General features: G+C 41.3%; 3 protein-coding genes across 6 annotated transcripts in view; 1 reads left to right on the forward strand and 2 right to left on the reverse strand.

Moving 5' to 3' along the window:
* Positions 1 to 5,728, reverse strand: part of PEX1 (peroxisomal biogenesis factor 1) — a 25,420-nt gene extending 19,692 nt beyond the window's left edge. The window contains exons 1-5 of one of the 3 annotated variants that reach the window (XM_072925524.1): positions 5,404 to 5,728; positions 3,736 to 3,879; positions 1,808 to 1,891; positions 1,450 to 1,564; positions 588 to 1,360 (exon numbers count right to left, since the gene is read on the reverse strand). In XM_072925524.1, the coding sequence (XP_072781625.1) occupies positions 588 to 1,360; positions 1,450 to 1,564; positions 1,808 to 1,891; positions 3,736 to 3,879; positions 5,404 to 5,520 (1,233 nt within the window). In that variant the 5' untranslated portion in view covers positions 5,521 to 5,728. The remainder of the gene's footprint in view (positions 1 to 587; positions 1,361 to 1,449; positions 1,565 to 1,807; positions 1,892 to 3,735; positions 3,880 to 5,403) is intronic. The other 2 variants (XM_072925523.1, XM_030266950.4) reach the window with 2 other exon arrangements.
* RBM48 (RNA binding motif protein 48) lies at positions 5,710 to 11,697 on the forward strand. 2 transcript variants are annotated; one of them, XM_004175507.6, is made up of 5 exons: positions 5,710 to 5,871; positions 7,643 to 7,833; positions 7,947 to 8,092; positions 9,999 to 10,534; positions 11,520 to 11,697. In XM_004175507.6, the coding sequence occupies exons 1-5, from the start codon at positions 5,728 to 5,730 to the stop codon at positions 11,601 to 11,603; spliced, it is 1,101 nt and encodes a 366-aa protein (XP_004175555.5). In that variant the 5' UTR covers positions 5,710 to 5,727; the 3' UTR covers positions 11,604 to 11,697. The 2 variants fall into 2 exon arrangements, with proteins under 2 accessions (XP_004175555.5, XP_072781632.1); XM_072925531.1 differs by lacking the exon at positions 5,710 to 5,871 and adding an exon at positions 5,887 to 6,332.
* A 145-nt stretch (positions 11,698 to 11,842) lies between these two features.
* On the reverse strand, positions 11,843 to 17,169 carry CLXN (calaxin). The gene is made up of 6 exons (XM_002194551.6): positions 16,601 to 17,169; positions 16,210 to 16,365; positions 14,672 to 14,776; positions 13,536 to 13,687; positions 12,644 to 12,748; positions 11,843 to 12,055 (listed from the first exon to the last, which is right to left on the reverse strand). The coding sequence occupies exons 1-6, from the start codon at positions 16,911 to 16,913 to the stop codon at positions 12,008 to 12,010; spliced, it is 879 nt and encodes a 292-aa protein (XP_002194587.4). The 5' UTR covers positions 16,914 to 17,169; the 3' UTR covers positions 11,843 to 12,007.
* Between the last annotated feature and the right edge of the window lie 2,694 nt (positions 17,170 to 19,863).

Below are 19,863 nucleotides of genomic sequence, written 5' to 3' on the forward strand. Positions count from 1 at the left end.
TCAGAACAAGCTGCAACATCAGTATCTCCATACTTGGACTTGTGCCACCTGGCAAAATGGCATATGAAAGCTAAATTAAACAAGCTGGTTATTGGATATTAATCTTCAAGATGTATTTTAAAGACTGCATAAAAGGACTCACAAACATTATGCAGCACTTTACAGTTTGATGACCCCTAGGTCAAGGCACATTTCAAAGAGTTAACTGATGAAGAGTCTTATAATGCAGTACTGAATATATGTAAAAAGGTACTTTCACTTTCTTGTTAATGTAATTGCTACTCACAGATTGTGAAGAAAGTATATATTCCCTTCAAAAACATTGAAGCATTTTCCTCATTTGGTGTAAATATGCTAAGTGTGCAGAAATCCAGAGTACACTGTACATCTTGGAGGATGATGGTAAGTCATGTAGTCCAGAATGAGTACAAAGCACAGCTCTATCAAAAGCATTTGTTTCTAAGTAAACTCAAGAGATTAATACAAAGTCTACAGCCCAAAATCGCACATTAAGTAGCCAGTTCACAACTATCCAATAGAAAACATTATAAAATAAAAAGCCCAAAATATGGCGTGCTCAAACTGACCCAAACTCTTCCAACATGCAGGGCTCCTCCATCGTGGCCATACTCTATGACACTCTTTAGGTCTTCAAATCCATTCCAAACGATTTGAACAACAGATCCTTCACTGGATGCTTGACCACTATTAGAATTTGAAGAGTTTTTGTCTTGTGTACTAGTCAAATGATTTTGCTTTTCAAGTGGCAGATTTTGTTTTGCTTCTTGATGGCGCTGTCTTGGGGAAAGCAGCTCATTAATTCTTCCATAAGATACTACAGGATTTGGATCCAAATCAATATATTCTAAACTCCATGGAAAAACGTGAACAGCATTGTGTTTCAGAAATTCATGAGTGGTGGATACATTCTGTACACTGGGAGGCTGGGTCTGACATACTCTAAAAATGGAATCCATGTGAATTAAGTTCAGCAGCTTGTCTTTGAAGCGGCTTATTTCATCGTTATCACATGAAGTCTTTTGTTTCTGCTCAGATGGATTAGAGAAAATGTTCCCTATAAAATTCCATATATTTGGGAGAACATTTGAGCCAAACATCATGTTTTCATCAGTCTTACTCTGTTCAAGGACTCCAGGCTTTAAGTAAGGTTGTTTGGCAAAAGGATCCTTTAATGTTTCTTTTTGTTCCATGTTATTTTTCACAAAATTTTTGAGCAAGATGTCACTTTCTGTGGCAGGTGTGCTGGTGATATTCTCCTCAGGTCCATGTGTTTTGGGACATATCAGAAGCTCTGTGCATGGCTCTAATCTCCCATATGGGGCTGCTGGCACAAGTGTACCTAAGTATGAGCAAAAGATGCCAATGAATGCATCTACCCCTGCAAAGCAGCTTACTGGGGGTGCTCTGAGAGCCTTGAGCGCTGCTTACCGATTCTGATGTAAACATGGGTGTGCTGCTCAACCCAGACAGGAAAGATGGCCCTTGGAAACACCACTCGAATCTGGTCAAGAAGATGTCTTTCAAGGGAGGAAGCATGCAGCTCCTGGGGAAATGTGATACCATTATAAATTAAATACTGCATACCTTTTTAACATTTATTTGAAGAAAAAAAAAAGTATGTCTTTTTCTAATACACCATTTGAAATATAAAATACAACTAAACTTGACCACATTTCGTATTTTCTTAGAGGCTGAAAGGAATGGGGCATTGTGCAAAAAACTGCTTAAGTCAAAATCTCTGTCATTTGCAAGACAAGAACATGAACAATGGAAGGGGTTTTATTACCAGAATTTCCCAATCATCTGCCGTGAGTGGTTCCACCTCTACTTGCTGACAGGAGGACACATGGGAACAGGGCTCAAGAAAAACCTGGCAAAAGTAACACCAAAATATTTAACTCCTTATTTTTTATATAAAAACTTCGTCTCTCAACTAGAAAACTGACATGTCCTTCATTATATGTTTTCACTACTTGGAACACACATCATCCTAATGACACTAGGTAATTCATAATCAGATGAATGCTCAATGGATGGGAAATGGATCCCATTAGGCTCGGGGATGTCAATAAGCAGTGACTATTAAAAGCATCAGGAGTTTATTAGGTGGTAACAAATAACCCATTTTTAATACACCTTGATCACATAACCACCTTTCCATTTCTTAATATTTATTTTTAAATCCCCAGGATTTTAGAAAGTTGCAAAATTAATTCACTTGGGCATAAATTTAGAACCAGCTGAAAAATAAGGAAAAAAGTACAATAGAAAATCAAGTCCAGCTCCTTAATGAATGACTTCATAGGAAGCAGCCCCACCTCCACAGAACAGTTTTAATATTCTGTGAATCAGGAAGAATGGTAAAAGCTGCTGTGGCTTAAGTCTTTCAGAATGCATTGAATACAGACTTCAAAAGTCAGCATTTGCCAAAAAAACCCCAAAAAAACCCTAACAATTTGCAAACAACATCTTGCAATTAATTTTCAAAGAAGCATCTCTATTTCTTTTCCTGAGGTAAAACCAGTTACCCATCCTCTGAGAGAATTACGTTAGGTCACCTTTTACAAAAGTAACTATCAGTTTTGAAATCCTCTATGTCCTTCATTTGAAGCAATAATTGAGAGGAGTATCTTTTCCCCAGCACAGTAAAAAGAAGATCATATAGCAAACATGTAACTCCTGAATCCCAAACAATGGTGAAACTAATTAATCATGTACTTATTCAACTGTACAGATGATTATTCCCAGCAACACCTGGGTGAGGTTTTCTTCAATTTCCTTTGTCACTGTTTTCCTGTTGAAGGCATTAAGTTGCTAGAACTAAAAGGGGTAGATGCCTGGCTGCTCAACTACTCAACTGGAAATTTCTGCAAACAGACACATAATTTCTAGAGAAAATATGTGTAAAAAGTAAACAAAGTAAGATAATGCACTGCTCTGAGCCACAATCTTTGATGTCTTCTATGATGTTGAACAAATTTTTTTATATGAGAAAATAGGCAAATATGAATATACTACACAATAACACTGTGTAAAGCAGTACTTTTTTATTCTTGTTTAAGTGTCTACCTATTAATAGAAAAAGAAATCCTTTTATTTTGAGATTTTAGTGGTCCCATGCGAGAAAATTCCATCTGCCTCCCGAGCATCTCTAACTTCTCAATGAGTCATTTATGAGATGTTTAACTGTGTTCAAGAGTAGGAGGTGAATTTACAAGAAGTAGATAGATAGATACAGACAGATAGATATATATTCATAAGAGGTGAATACAAACACTCAAAGAGAAAAGGACATATGGTGAAGAGGTGAAAAAGGGATGAAAATTTAAACCCCAAGTGAGTTAAACAAGAATATGCAGAAATACTCTAAAACAACAGAACTCCAAACAAAATATTCCCATTCCAAATTTGTCAACTGCTTAAACGTGTATTTTCTTAAAATTAATGTCACTGAAGATAGTTGTTCCAGCCCTGCAAAGACCTACCCAGAAGCCTATCCTAACATGGTTTAGGTTATTGTTAATGGTTTAATGAGCAAATCTTTTCATGTTTGAGATGTTTCATGATAGCTAACTTTTCTCATGAGCAGATGTAAATGAAGAAACTGTCTAAATACACGAAATAAGGTCACAGCTAACTCATGTAGTATTACCTTTTCACTTATCTTCCAATATGCTCTTTATTTAAACAGAAAACAAAGGTAGCATTTCAAACCTGTTCTCCATCTGTGATGCCAAGTTTCTCTGCCAAATGTCTGTTAATCTCTGCAATATTTTCACCCTGGTGACCTCGATGCCTGGTTTCCATCCAGCTCAAAAATACTGGCTGATGAGCACAGGATACTTTGACAGCTTGGCCCTGTGAGTTTCAAAGAAAGAAAATAAATTTATATAAAACCAGCTAAGTGAGATGACTGTTAGACAACATAAACCATATTTGATTAGAGAGATCAAAGGAATTAAAGCCATTATCTGGATTTTACACCTTGTTTGCACAACTCTCAACAAAGAAGTGAGTGCTGGTTTCAATTCTCAAACAGCTTTCAATTTTTATGGACTATTTTTAAGTAAGAAAATTCATTATTTTTCTTTCTTCTGCATAATGGGGTATCAAAAAATATTTTACAGAAATGTGCAACTGCATGTTTGCACTTCCAAAATGAGGAAAATAAATAAATGTAGACTTTGATTTCACAAAAATTATAACATTTACACAGTCTCCAAAGAGTGCTTCCGTGACACATTTAGAATAAGCCAAAAATCACAATATGTAGACCAAAATAATTTTATCAAGCTGTTTCAGAACTGCCCAGGTATTTTAATATCAAACTGAAGATCTTATCTAATATCTTCTGTAATTAAGATTCTGCTTTTGATTCAATTTATCCCCTTTTAAACATTTTTATTCATGAGATGTATTTAAGACGCTATTTCTATCAAGTTTTCTAGGATTCCATCTTTTCATTTAGCAGCTCAGGTTAAACAAAAGCAGGAGTCCACCTTAACAAACAGTGTACAGAATGACACTACAAGACTTCAAAGCAACTGCACTCCCTCTCCTCTCTATCTGTGAAACACTCAGAAACTGCAGCTGAAATGAAGCTCACATTTACTACTGCATTCCTTCCAATTCCACCAACTTCCTTCTAATACCCCAAAGGTGAACGAGCAGGTTTTTGCACACCTGTGTTGTTTTCCCATTGTGAAATGCCCTTTTTGGCCTTGAGGACAGGAGGTTACCCAGGCCAGGGAGGCCTGCTCGGCCCAGGGGGGCTGTCCCAGCACTCCTGAGCTTGGCTCGCATCCCTCTCGGCTCATTCCTGCCATTTTCCACCCTGCTCGGCCGGCATCAGTTCTGCCTGCATGGCACAAGAGGCACACAGTGCCTCTCCTCCCGTTTCCACGTGTGAAATGTTATTTACAGTGTAAGGCGCATTCCCTACAGCTGAACCCGCATCTTCAGCAGGGCTCTGCATGACGGGAGTGCCTTTCTACAGTCACATATTTTATTTGTGTACACCAAGAATGAGGATTCTGCATGGATTTGTCACCTCTTCTCCTACCTGAATTAATCATTTACACATTATTCGCTTAACGCTAGCAGGTTACGAGGAAAACTGGTTGAAATAGGGCGTATTGATAGAGACGCAGATGCCCACAGTGCCAGACCACATTGGGGAAGAAAAATTCCCGGGTTTTATTAGGAATGGATGACGACACTGGGCCACGCAGGAGGCGAGGGAAGGAGGGGGTCCCCGATGGCTCCCCGTGAGGGGTCCCGGCTGCGGGGAGGAGGGCTCGGTACCGCCCCGGTAACAGGCTGCGGGGGCGCGCTCACGTAATCCTCCCTGCGCGCGGGCCCCGAGCGGCGCCGCCCCGGTACCTGCTGCAGGCGGAGGAGCGAGGCCAGCGCGGGTGGCAGGTGCAGGAAGCAGTCGCGGGTCCCGCTCAGGACGACAGTGGCGGCGGCGGCTCCACCGGGGTCGCCACAGCCCCACATGGCCGCTGCCAGCGCCGCCGCCCGCTCCGCCCGGGCACGGACCCGCCTACCGGGGCGGCGCGGGGGGTAATGCTCCCTGCCACCCCCGGGGCAGTGGTACGGCCCACTGCCGGCCAATGCGGGCACGGCGTTTCCCCGCTGCCCGCCTCTGATTGGCTCCTTCGCTGCGGACCGCGGCTCCTCCTCCCCGGCGCACGGAGGGAGCCAATGGGGGCTGCGCGGCGCGGTGGGAAGATGGCGGCCGGCGGCAGCAGCGGGGGCCCGGGCGCTCCGTGCCGGCACCACGCGCAGCTGGGAGCGTGCGCGTCGCGCGCCAAGTACCGCGAGGGGTGGCGGCCGCGCGCCGTGAAGGTGCCGGGGCGGGCGGGGCGGGCGGAGCCGCCTCCGTGAGGGGCTGGGGCGGCCGGGGCTGCGCTGGAGTCCCGCGGCTCCCGGGAGGGAGAGAGGGAGGCCCTGGGCCTGGCCTGCTGCGTGGCCGGGGCTTCTCGTTACTGCAGCAGAACTGAGAGCTTTGGTATCTCTGTGTGCGCTCAGTGTACAGTGAGCCGTAGCGGCACCTTAGAGGCTGGCGCGAATAAGGAAGCGCTAAGGTTGGAGAAGACCTTTAAGATCATGAAGTCCAACCGCTTCTGTTTCCAGCCTCTTGTCAGGAGTTGTAGAGAGCGATGAGGGCTTCCCGAACCACCTTTTTTCCAACCTGAGCCCCCCCAGCTCGCTGAGCTGCTCCTCATCAGACCTGTGACCCTTCTCTGGACATGCTCTGGCACCTCAGTGTCTTGGAGAGAGGCCCCGAGCTGAACCCAGGATTCGAGGTGTGGTCCCACCAGTGCTGGAATAATGGTTACTGCGTGCCCACACACATAGGGACATCTTTTTCGCTATTGCCACCTTCCTGTAAAATTTCAAACCCTCCATAGTTCATGAAGTCTCAAAGCTATTACGTTCTTTTATTCTTCCAAGTGTACATGGTGAGGCAGAGGACAGAGAGCCTTGTGCATCCACAGAGCTCTGGCCAGCACAGGCATCCAGCCATCACTGGGCATTGGAGGATACACACAGGAGAAACAGTATGGATGTCTCAATTGTGGAAAAAACCTTATTAGAATATTTTCTTCCTGGACAAGAAAGAGCTAGAAGGACAAACCTTCCCAAAAAAAGCCAGTCACATAGTGAAAGCATCAGGTTCCTTCAATCCCTTGTTCCCAAAAGAATGTAGGTGAGAGTGTGCAGCTGCCACAAGAAAACTTATGTGACCTGCCTGCGGAGACTTTTATAGTGGAAGTTTGAGAGTTGATTTCCCAAGCAGTTCCCACTTTGTCCAGAATATGGGGATTTTTTAAGAAATGTGTGTAACTTATGCAGTTTAAATATTTGTGGTTTGGGTTTTTTTTTCTTTACAAACTCAGAATAAATTTCCTTTAATCTCAGGGATGAGCTGCCTAGCTGTCTCTTGTACATAGTGAGCCATCAAAAAGCTTTGCTTAGAGTCTGTTATGTGACAGTCACAAAGCAAAAGAGAATGGCTGGTTTCATTTTTAACTTGCTGGGAGAAGACCTTCTTTCTCTCAGCATACAGATTTTATCTGTGTGTCTTAAAAATGTAAACTGTTGGATCACCATGGGAAGTAGACAGCTCTGCACACACAGGATTTACCCCAGGGAATTGTGGTAATTATTTTTTTTTTTACTCCCCGTGTGGAAAAAAGCAGTTTTCCTCACTTGCATGACTTCTTTGCCTACGAAGACCAATTTTTCAGTGTTTTTTTCTGTATTTTGACAGTATCTGCTATGAACTGGTCACTAGTATGTCTTGCATGGACGTTGGCCAGAGATGTAAGAGATTTTACTTGGGAACTGGCAGTAGTACTCTGACTTTGTGTAGAAAAGTCAAGTCTCATTTGTGTTTTACTATGCATGAGAGGCATGAGTTCAGCTCTTGCTCAGTGATGAAGAAGTCCCAAATAACCATGCACTTACTGCCCTGCAAAACAGAATACATATAGGTTTTCAGCATCCTTAGAGGATTTGGAGAAAAACAGAGAACATGGAGAAAATGCATGCTTTTTGCAATAAAGCAAGAATGGGAATGTTTTTGAATAGTCTTTGTTTTTGTTTTTTTCAGGTTTACACTATCAACTTGGAATCTCGCTATTTACTGATACAAGGAGTTCCTGCATTAGGTGTTATGAAGGAGTTAGTTGAACAATTTGCATTATATGGTGCCATTGAGGAATATCATGCTCTAGATGAATATCCAGCAGAGCAGTTTACTGAAGTGTATCTTATAAAATTCAAAAAACTGCAATGTGCAAGGTATTGGACAGGGCAATATCTGCCTCTTGCTGTCTTAATCTTTTACACCTTCTGTACTTGCATTGTGTTAAGTAAAATCCTCAGTTTTGTTGATAGACTTTAATTCCCTTCAGGGTGGCCAAGAAAAAAATGGATGAACGAAGTTTCTTTGGTAGTTTGCTGCACGTGTGCTATGCTCCAGAATTTGAAACAGTCCAAGAAACTAGAGAGAAGTTGCAGGATAGAAGAAAGTATATAGCAAAAGCAACAAATCAAAGAGGTTAGTGATTAAATTTTCTATAGAATCCTGACTAAATTTCCTATAAAATTTTAATGTTCTTCAGGACTGGGTGGGGTTTTGGCTAAAGTGCCTGTTAAAGAACACAACTTTTTACCTACCTCTTTTAAAGATGCTATAGTGTGTGGATGGTGGCCAGATGCCAGTCGTCCACCAAAGCTGCTCACTCACTGCCCTCCACAAACTGGACAGAGGAGAGAAAATTTAACAAACAGTTCATGGGTTGAGATAAGGACCAGGAGGGAGATCACTCATCAAGGCAAAACAGGCTCTACTTGGAGACATAAAGTGAATTTATTTCTAACAAAATCAAAGCAGGATAATGAGAAGTAAAATAAGCCCTTATAACCACCTTCCTCCCTTCTCAGCTCTATCCCCTACCCAGCAGCGCAAGGGGACAGGGAATGGGGGTAATGGTCAGTTCATCACCCATGGCTTCTCCCGCTGCTCAAGGAGAGGAGTCGTTTCCCTGCTGCCCCGTGGGAGGCACGGGAGGCAGTTCCCTGTGAGCTCTCCAGCCTGAGCCCATCTCGGAGCGGCGGCTCCCTGTGAGCTGCTGCCACGCGAGTCCCTTCGTGGGGCACAGCCCTCCCCAGCCTGCTCAGGGTGGGTCACTCCGCCCCGGGGTGCATCCTCCAAGGCCAGGCTGCTCCAGCCCGGAGCCGGGCCCCTCTCCACGGGTCTCCCACAGGATCGCAGCCTCCTCCCAGGCATCCCCGTGCTCCGGCCTGGGGCTCCTCCCCGGGCTGTGGCGGATCCCGGATCCCCACGGCCCCCACGGGCTGCGGGGCACAGCGGCCTCCCCATGGCGGCACCGCGGCCTGAGGGAATCTCGGCCCCAGCGCCTGGAGCCCCTCCTGCCCCTCCTGCCGTGCCCTCGCTGTCTGCAGGGCTGCTTCTCTCACGGGCTCGCTCTGTTCTTCTCTGGCCGCAGTTACAACTGGCCAACCACTTCTTGTTTATTTTCCTGCTTAAATCTGTTACCACCATTTCTGTCGGCCTGGCCTTCCCCAGTGGCACATCCATCTTTGGAGCCACCAGGAATTGACTCTGCTGGACATGGTGAAAGAATCTGGCAGCTTCTCACAAAAGCCAACCCTGTAGCCCGTTGGCTACAAAAAAAAGGGGTCATGCAAACCCAATACAGAAGCATTTTAAGTATGTTTACAGGGAGACATCTCTCAATATGTAGAGAACGATATCCTTTTCAAAGTAATTTTTTTGGCTTTGATTAAGACTAAAATAATGAAATTATTAAGCTTTAATAATTAAGTATTTCCTTCACTTTTTGTTTTCTTTCAAAGTGCTACCAGAAATTTAAAGCACTGGCAGGAAATTTAGGATCACACTTTTACCCTTGTTCCAGCCTCCTCAGGCATGCCAAAGGGAGAGTTTTGGAATGAATATGACTATACCAGAACCTTCAAAAAAATTTCTCCAGCTTACATCTTTGCATTGGGGGAATGTTAAGAATGGACTGTGTTTACAAAGGCTCCTGTACCACAGAGTTCCCAGGCAGTGCTGAAGGCTGGGCATGCTGAGGAATAAGCAAATTGCTGAGCACAAGCTTCTCCTTTCCTGCGCTCACATACTTGGGTATCATTATTCATTGTGTGAGGATTTCTAAAGGGAGTAAACCCACTGATTTTTAACATCAAAACCTCTGGGGCTTTTTCAGTGTTATAAACCAGCAAAGGCACTAGACTGGAAAACTGGTTTGAAAGTTGAATTTGTTATATTTTAAGCTTGAAAATAATCACAGAAAAGTAGCTGGGAATCAAATATCACTGGTATTGTTCCTGCATTTATATCAAAAGTTTTGTTCTTGGGTGTTAGAACTAATAATGACATGAAATAGTGAAGGTGTTTCTTTGCTGTTGTTTTAAAGATTGCTTTGTGTTAAAGAAAGTAGAAGGCCCCAAGAAGACAACCTCAAAGAACTCTGAGCATGACTGTTCACAGAGTACATCAGGATCAAGTATAGCCAGTGACTGGGATTCATCCTGCTTTACAAGTCATCCTGGGGTATCCCACAACACAGCATATCCATCTGGGAATCAGAATCAGAGCTGGTTAACATCTCCACACTATGATAACAACTGTGCTGAAATTTCTGGGTACTTTGGTCAAAACACATCTTTAACTCCAAGTGTACATCCAGGAGTGTACACTACACCAGCTCCCTTAATGCAGCAAAGAATGGTTCCAACTTGCAATGGAATTGACAGGTTTATGCCTCGTACAACTCACCTACAAGAACGTAAGAGGAAGAGAGAAGAAGGTAACAAGTTTTCCCTCATTGGAACAAGTGAGGACAATACTGAAATTGTTATTGGTCCACAACTACCAGAAATACCTAAAGTGGATATGGATGATGAGTCTTTGAATACTTCAGCTACATTAATTCGAAATAAGCTGAAAAAGGTATGGGTTCTTAAAGTTCTGATAGTTCAAACATAGGTGCTTGTTATCTATAAAAACAGTGATAAAATATCTGATAGCTTTATTGAGCATTTACTCATTATCAGTTTATCTGCCACTTAAAGCTGGTGCTCTTACTATTTAACTTTTCCACAATCTAGAATATTGCAGGCAATTCTACTCCAGATATCTTACACTACACTGGAGAAAGTGTAAATGTCAGTGCATGTTCTTATGTGATTTTCAGTAAACTACTTTTATTTCCTCCACATGTGAAAGCATGATAATTTTGTAGGTAGTCCTGCTGACTCCAGTGTGCTACTTGTATCTGGTTTCTGAAAGGAAAATAATGGAAGTCAGAGTTCAATGTAATTTTGCTCCAACACTTCTTATGCCATTAAAAGCACTACAGAATCACTAATTCCATGCTGAGAAGCATGTGTTAAGCTATATATCCTTTTATGGAGGATATTAATCAATTAGCAGGTTGAACATTTAATTTACATTAAGATATGAAAAAGCTCCCTTGACTAACTAGATTGATTTGAAAGTGCATATCTCATAAATAAGCACTCTTTATATTAAACACCTTTCTAAAATATGTGTCAAAATACATGTTTCTGTTTTCCCTTTGTTTCCTGAAATACCCGAGTTTATAAAGCACATTAAACCTTGCTTAAAAACACCTGTTAGGAATAAGGGAAATGACATACATAATATTATATCACTGACTATCTGAAATCAGTTTGTGTAGTTAAATACACAAATGGTAGGGCTGAATCTTTTAAGTTTCACTTCTGTTTACTGCTGCCTTTGATGCTACTTTCTTCCTCTAGTCAGCAGGAAAATTCAATGCAAGCGTATTACAAGTGATGATAGTAATAAATCCCTCCCAATACCCAAACCTTGGATATGTGGCCCTCCTCTAAAATGAGCATAAAAAAAGTAATTGTTTCAGGTTACTAATATCTTTTCCCCTCCAATGTAGGTAGCAGATTCTGTTTCAACGTCTGTGGAAAAACCAGAGAGCAGCTCAGCCAAACCAGTTGTAAAGCAGAGAAGAAGAATATAGATACTGCTGGCAGTATCTTCTAACAGTCCTTTTGTAAAGAATATATTTTAAATATGTATTTTAAATGTAAAAAATAAAACTTTCTTATACTGTATTTCCCAGTGATTCCCTGTTAAAAACTGTGTCATTTTGTTATTTGGAATGAAGAAACCAATATACTATATTATTGTTGCAGTGTTGCCCTGTGTACCTCATATTATAACATATTTTACATAACTCACAGAAGAACTCTATTTAGGTAGAGTTACAGAAGTAAATTCATTTATTCTATAGCTTTAACAGCAAAGGAAGACTGAAGCTTAGGAGCAACTTGAAATATGACTGTTTTTACTATATCACAAAGAATGGTGAAGATGAAGACCCCTTTTAACAGTATTCAGCAGTGGAGTTACAACTTGGAGTTACTATTTAGGAACTTCCCGGAAAATTTTCTGTTCAAATGACATACTGCTCTGTTAAAAAAAAAAAAAAAAAAAAAAAAGAAAAAAAAAAAAAAGAAGTTAATTTTCAGTTAACTAAAGGATTAAAGGATTTGTATTTAGTCAGAAAAGGTACTGAACTGAAATGTGTATGCAATGAAGACTGTCTCTTGCTTTTTAGCTTAGAAAAGGTAAATCCATAGCATTAATGGTATCATCACAAGCAGACCAGCTAGAATATTCAAAGTTATAGTTGAAGGAGAAATTAAAATTTTAACTGCTCAGCAGTAGGGGTGTGTCCCAAGGAATGATCTGGCATTAAGGGCCAGAAGAAGGCCCAGCTACAGAATGAGATAAACTGGATGAAAACAGGAATGCTAGAGACTGGGGTGACAGTGTACAGGACTGAAATTTCCCTTAGTGATTAGATTAATACCTGCAGCAGTGTGCTGCAACAACCCTGAATGGGAGTGCTCAGGGACCACCTTTGGATAGCAGAACTGGCGCTGAGAGGATGAACTCCACATTGGCCTAAGATACCCTGACATTTCACAGGATTGATGCAAGTGTCTGTAAGGAATTGGCTTGTGCAGTTTTTTTTTGAACTCAAGGTTAATGTACCTTTATGTCTGGCAAACATGGTCCAAAGGCTTCTAAGAGAAGGTTTTCATCTCTGACTGCTTGTTCAAAGTCCGTAAAAGAAAGCTTGCCATCGTGATCGTAGTCCTGCAAAAGGAAGGGACCACTTCAGCAAAGGATTAGTACTTGTAGTTTTGTTTAACAGGTGTTCAAAGAACATGGATTTTATTTTTACTTAGATTTGCAAATTGGGGGTCATCTGTTTATATTTGTGTGACTTGTCTCTACCTCAGGCAAAAAGGGTGGGATTGAAAAATTGAAAAGATGGTCTTAAATAAAAAAGAAGTTGGGATGCAAAACCTGGTTTGAAGTGAAAATTTTTGACCACCACCATGCAAGAGGAGAGTATATATCTAGATTTGATTAAAGTACTGACAGACTGTCCCCAGATGCTCTGATATTCTAGATTAAGCACTGTAAAACAAGCTTCACATTAATAACCTTGAGTTTCCTATTCTAATAGAATACATACAAATAAATAGGATAAAGACATTACATTTATAAAACACAAATATACTTAAAAATGAAGCTACTGCAGATGCTGGTACTACTGGAATAAATGCAACTTACACTTCTGAGTTTTCCACTTCTGACTGGGCTCTTGCTTTGACTGGGCATGCATAGATGTATAGGCCATACATACATGCTAGTTTATACATAAAGTTTATAGTACAGTCACATACTAAATTAATGATTTCATATGAGAATACTGGACTGGGACTCATTAGCTCTCATATTTCTGGCTTTCGTCTGGAGACTTGCAGAATCCTACTGTAAATAAGATACCTTATTTTGTTACTTTATAGAAAGGTTTTAAGTATCAATTAGTGAATCTTTGAAAGACCCTCAAGTATCACAACAAGTAAGTACTTGCCATTTTTTTCAGTGCTATCTCTACCAAGTCCTTAACTCCCTCATCAGGCTCTTCATCTGCTGGTTGTATGAGAAGGCTGTGTTTCAGCATTTGAAACATTTCCTCTTTTGAAATGTATCCATCACCATTCAGGTCATAAACAGCAAAACAGTCTTTTGAAATACAAATAAATAGGAAGTTGATTACAAACTATAATCACATACCATTCAAGCTCTAGACCTATAGACAGAAAACTACCTATAGACAGACAGAGCTGTCCATTATCAACTAAGCCAAATTTATCATATATTCTGAAACACTCCTGGCAAACACTTGTGACAGACAGCACTGCATCACTATGCACTAGTATCTTCTATAGTGCTTACAGCAGGAATGCATGTTTTACTGTTTGTGGATGTACTGACACACTGAATTACAACCTGGGCACACATCCTAATACTGTGACACCCCTGACCACTTTCCAGATGAATTTATATAATGCAGTAGGGATGGCTAATGCTGTAACCTAGGAACTATGGAAACAACATGCTGTCATTCTCCTTTTTCTATTGTTTTTCTTCACTCCACATGCCCTATTTTTTCCCCTGCTGCTTAAAATTCTAGAGTTCTTGCTATTTTTTCTCTTCCATCTTTCTCTGTCATTACTGTGGAGGTTCTCATTACCATCTTACAGTTTTTCCATCTCTGCTTCCAATCTGAAGAACTGCTGAAGCTAATGCAACTGTGACTGTGTCCCCAGTGTGCCAGTAAATGAATGTTGGCACTGGTCTTGCTTGGCTTGAGACTGTTAATTAGCCAAAAGCACACTAGAGATTCATCTGCTTCTTTCTAATTTTGTGTGTGGATACAAAAACATGTACTTTTTTCCAGAAGTGTATGCTGTAGAATAACCTTCAGTTTAAATGCAAAATTTTGTAAGCAACAAAAAAAGGTGGTGGCTGTGGTAACAGTAGTTAACACAGGAAAAAACTGTCTCAGAGAAGCCATTTCAGAACTCAGTTTAATTGCATTAAACGATACAGAAAACTTCAATTACCAAATACTTTATAAGAGTAACTACTAAATTACAACAAAAGGAATGTGTTGTTATTAATTCAATCATTACTACTAAATATTAGCATACAGATCAATCTTACATTTCATCTTCTCTTCCAGTGTCCCCCGAAGTAACACTGCTAAGCCTTCCACCCATTCCACCACAGTGATGCAGCCAGTGTTGTCTTTATCAAAAGTGCTGAACACTAAGAAGTGTATTAAGACACATTTCAAATTTATATGATAGGGAAACACAAAAACCACAATGTTTTCTTAAACTCAGTAAAATTATAAATTCTTCTTAAGATGTTTGTCTGCTTTCACCAAGGTAAGATTACCGTTCTTGACTCTAAGATGTAACAGTGAAAGGGATTCTGCCCCTCAGTTTACTGATCTTCCACTCCAGAATCCTGCCTGGTTAGATTTGTCCGATCTGCTGCCTTCCTGACTTAACAACTATAGGAACTATGCTTCCATGCAGATGTAAAGGAAATAAACCAATATCCTTTAAAATAAGGGATAATTCTGCATACAGATTAAGATTTAAATTACTAAGTTTTGTCTCAGAAAATCTTGGACAAAATAATTCTAGAAATGATACATATTAAATCTACAAAGAAAAATAACCTTTTTTCTGTCAAAATATTTTTCTTCTCCCTTCCCTAAGCAACTTTCACAGCTTCACTATTCATACAGCCTGTAATACAGTAATTCAAAACCAAGTAGTTCAAAGCATCCACCAGCATCTGTAATAATTTGTATTTTAGAATATTAATTACTAAGTTAGCTGAAGGAACATCTCCCCATGCAGAGCCAAGCATTTTTGACTTTGAAGACAATAGGTTTGCTTCTGTGAACTGTAATCAGCCCCTTTGTGTGTAAGCATTCAAGTAATTTTTAAGAATGTATAAGGTTATGTAAGTTATCTTCCAAGACACACTTGACTTGCTGCATAAAATTGCAACAAGTTTTCATTTTATGGCATGTAAGTAGCTCTCCTGCTAGAGACATGGAGAAAGTTGAACCAAGGGGTGGCTCTCAGCAGCCCAAGACTGAAAGAAGGGCAGACTCATGCCTGCTCTGCATACTCCTCTAGACATTGCTACATCCGAGATCATTCCTTCAACTTTCACAGTGACTGCAAACATGCCCCTTGTTACCAATCTGTGAAATCACTGTATTTTCACGGGGTTATTTGTCTCATTACTCTCAGGCCCTTCAATGCTGCTCACAAAGCCTCTATTCCCAGCGTTACCCTGTATCAGAATGCCTTCCTGGGACTCCCCGCCCTGAGCTAGAGCTGTCGCCCAGCAGCGACCGCAGCTCCCGGGGGAACCACCGGAGAAAAGAAAGTGACGCTTCGGTCACGACACTACAGAGGCTGCGACAGAAACAGCCACAGGGCAGCCAGGCCTCTGCCTGCTCTGCCCGAGCCGAGCCAGAGCTCTCCTGAACTAAGGGAAAACCGTGACGCCTAAAGAAAGAAAAGATGCCATTTTCTCAACAGCTCCCGAGGATTACTCCTCCTTTGCCGTCCCGGCTGGGACGTGATGATGCTGTTTGGTATGGACGCGCTCGTCGGGCCGGCAGCGTCATCCCGACCGCTTCCACGGCGTCCAGAGCTGCGTGCCCGCCTCACCTCGGTCCAGCACCACGTCATCCGTCATGCCGAAGGCGTGGTACAGCGTGTCTCGGAACACGGTGCGGTCGAAGCCGGCCCCAGCAAACTGGCTGCTGGCCTTGGCCACCAGCGTGTCGAAGAGCTTGACCAGACATTCCACTTCGCTTTTGGTAACTGCCCGGCCCAAACACAAGCAAACACAGGTTGTAAGTTAAGCTGGTCAAACACGAGGCAGGCACAGGAACACGCCAGGACCACGATAGTAATAATCACCCCCCGCCCCGGCCCCAGCCGCTGCTCCTACGGGAGCTCCTAAGGGAGACGAACAGAGGCACACAGGATGGGCACGGAAACAACGCGGGGCGGCCGGGCGGGAGCGGCGCGGCTCCTGCAGCCCGGGGGGACTCACAGTGCTTGGCGGATCGGGTCAGCGAGTCCACCAGGAGCTTTCCCCCCTTCCTGCTCATGGCGGCCGGGAGCTGCTGCCGCTGCCGCTGCCGCTGCCCTGGCAACGCAGGGGGACGGCCGCGGCCGGTGCCGCGGGGCCGCACGGGCGGGTCAGACAGAAACACACAGGCAGAACAGAGATCGAGTGTTAATAGGCATTCAAAAAAACTGCAGTAGTAAAAAATAAAATAACTGCATTTTAAGAGTCTAAAAACGTTTGTGGGGAAAAAAGAGCTAAAAGTTACAACATACAACATACAATAGTGCTTGTTCATCTACTGTCAGAAGGCAAGAATATATTAAACCACTCTTATTCCGACATTGCCTATTTTCTACTTTGTCCCTCTGCTGAAACTTGGAACATGGGTGTAGGTGCCACCTCAAACCCCCATCACTGTCTCACGACCTCGACGTGGGCACATCGGAAAAGCTGAAAGGCTGAGACCAGCCTCCACCTTTCCTTCAGGAAAAAGGGCACGCAGGAGCAGACTCAACGCATTTGTTAGCGTATTGCAAACTGAAGCAGTTCCCTTTCAGTACTAAAGCAGCTTTGTTGGGAACTGACACAGCCCATAAGCCCCTTAAGCAGCCACACCCCTTCCCAAGCATGACAGCAGCACTCCAAGCCTACAGCTGAGCAGAACAGATAGTTACAGTCACACAATTAAAATTACATACCGGCTTAGGTATTTGGAAGACTGGGTCTCATTTCCATTTTTATTTCTTTCTGTGGCAGGTGGTTGCGTAAAAGTCAAATAAGGTATTACACAGGACAGAGCATTTATGCTACGGTTCATCACAGGTTCTTTTACCAAAACTGCAACACCACAACTTAAAAAGAAAACAACCCCAACAAAACTACATACAAACCCCAAACCAAACCCCTCTGTTCACTGCATATCACCTTTATTTTAACCTCACTGACAAGAGTGTCTAGAATGGGTAACATCAACCCCAAGAGTATAAAATAGTTGATGAAAATATTACTATTGTTTAGATGCACATTGCTGTAACTCAATGGTTGTATTCTCCCAAGAACTTGAAGACAATTTCTCTGTACACAATATGAAATCACCTTTTCCCACAGATTTTAGTTGTGGTTTGCAGACTAATAATCAATGTCTTCAAAGTCCCGAAATTCTTGGCAACACAACATTTGAAACATCCATATGCAATAGAGGTAAGTTCTAAGCTAGCACCTGTGCAATGGAAAAGAGGGGTAGATCAAAAATACAATCTATATTTGACTACCTGGGATGGATGGGCATTTGCTAAAGGCTAACAGAAGGCCCAGCAATTAGTATTTCAATGGAAGATGTAGTGAGAACTTAATGTAAACTAAAATCAAATGGTTGCTCATGTTTTCTTGTGGGCACATTTAATTTAAAAAAGTTTCTTTTCAGTTATCTAGAGCAACTAAAGTGAAGTAAAACAGCTTTATGAGTTAGGTCAACATTCTGTAGCCCTCAAGTACAAAAATATAAATACAAACTGTTTAAACAGTATCTTTAATGAGATTCTGGCAGTAGTTTTTTTATCTAACAAGACGCATCACATAACAGATCTGCCACTGAACTTGCTCAGAGTAAAATCAGCTTCAATATGAAGCTGTTAAGGTATCAAAACCCTGCTTTTTACATGCTAAATAACTTCAGCAAGTGTGCACTTAAACACAGCAATGAACTTAACTATAACTACATACATGAAAATCTGCATGTGAAATGTAATTCACAAAACTGGTTACAACAAATGATTACCTGCATTTTGTTAATTTAAAAATGGTACAAATCATGCAAAACAATTCTAAAGATAATGCAAAGAAAGCTACCAGTGTTTGCAAGAAGTTTTCAATTAAACCAAAATTACATTGAATGAAATACGCATATTTACTAGCAAAGGTATATCGCTATTTTGAAAAAGCAGAGGTAAAATCTTCAGGTTTTGAATGTCCGTTATACTGCAAAATGTCATTGCTCTTGCTTAATGCAGAAGCACATGCTTGGAAGCTCAAAACTGCTCATTCAGAAAAGTCTGCTGACAATAGCTGTAGCTTCCCAGGAATGCAGAGATGCATGGATTAATAGTAGCAAAGATTTGCAAGATCAAAGGCAAAGGCACCCTATTCAGGTAGCCAAAATGGTAGCATTCTCTTTCTCATAAGCATGGAGACAATAATGGGGCAGATGATCCACATTTCAACTAGGCAGCCTTTTAAATATTATTGTTAATTTTCCATTAGCAGACACCAGCTTGTAGTAGTTTATGCATAATATTAACCTGCAGGGTGAACTTGGGATTTAATGTCTCCTGATTTACAAATAAAACCTTTTACTAATGCTTTAAAAGACTATTTTTACTATCTAAAAAGTTTAACTCCTATTTTCCAATATTTTACACCTCAGCTGGCCTACCGCCTCATCTCAAACATCTAACACTGCTTACTGCAATCTTATCAATGTTGTACCTCCATGTTTTAAGCAGCAGGCAATAACAATGGTCTTTCCCAGCACAGCTGCATCTGGCTGGCTACTGAAGGATTAGGAATAGTTCTAAAACACAGGAAAACTCATGCAGTTTGGTAACGTTTGCTGTCATTTCACAGTTTAAGTTTCCTTTAGTCATTGCACTTCTGTTGATAGGCTCCGGTTGTTTTAAAATATTTATTCTGAATCTGAATTGGAACCAGCAGTCTTCTTTTTCTTCTTTTTACCATGTTTCTTGTGCTTCTTTCTCTTTTTTGTTTTATCCTAAAAAAAAAAAAAAAAAAAGTTTTTCTATAATACAATAGCCATCAGTTATATTCTGCTAATGCAAAATGAGAACCAAGAATGGATATCTTTTGAAAGACATTTCAAAAGAGATTTCTACAGAAGCCTATTGAGAAATCACAAAAAGAAATACTTTACCCAACAATTTGGACTATTATGAGCAGTTCTTCAATTTAAATTTAAATCTCAACCATGGTATGGCTATTTTACACCTCTGATCACTGTCACTATTACATTTCCTAATATTTTAAATTCTTTTCAGAGCATTATAGATTATTGAGGAAGTAATAAGGAAGTGTTGACCCGCAGTGACAGATTTGGGAATAACTAGGATGTTTACATATTTTAAAGTAAGCGCTTAAATTCACTGTGTAAAATTATATAGCTCAACTGCACTTGGCTAGACTATCACTTGTACCTTGTTTAAAATAAAACAATTATGATCTCAACTGGAAAT

This window comes from Taeniopygia guttata, chromosome 2 (assembly GCF_048771995.1).
Source record: "Taeniopygia guttata chromosome 2, bTaeGut7.mat, whole genome shotgun sequence".
Lineage (NCBI taxonomy): Eukaryota > Metazoa > Chordata > Aves > Passeriformes > Estrildidae > Taeniopygia > Taeniopygia guttata.

Excerpts from the sequence above, each read along its gene's own strand:
- RBM48 (XM_004175507.6), top strand. The coding sequence starts at position 5,728 with ATGGGGGCTGCGCGGCGCGGTGGGAAGATGGCGGCCGGCGGCAGCAGC. Across the intron at positions 5,872-7,642 it reads GGCGGCCGCGCGCCGTGAAG|GTTTACACTATCAACTTGGA; the intron begins GTGCCGGGGCGG and ends TGTTTTTTTCAG. Across the intron at positions 7,834-7,946 it reads AAAAAACTGCAATGTGCAAG|GGTGGCCAAGAAAAAAATGG; the intron begins GTATTGGACAGG and ends AATTCCCTTCAG.
- CLXN (XM_002194551.6), bottom strand. The coding sequence starts at position 16,913 with ATGAACAAGCACTATTGTATGTTGTATGTTGTAACTTTTAGCTCTTTT. Across the intron at positions 14,777-16,209 it reads TGACGTGGTGCTGGACCGAG|TGTTCAGCACTTTTGATAAA; the intron begins GTGAGGCGGGCA and ends TACACTTCTTAG. Across the intron at positions 13,688-14,671 it reads ACTGGAAGAGAAGATGAAAT|ACTGTTTTGCTGTTTATGAC; the intron begins GTAAGATTGATC and ends GTATTTCAAAAG.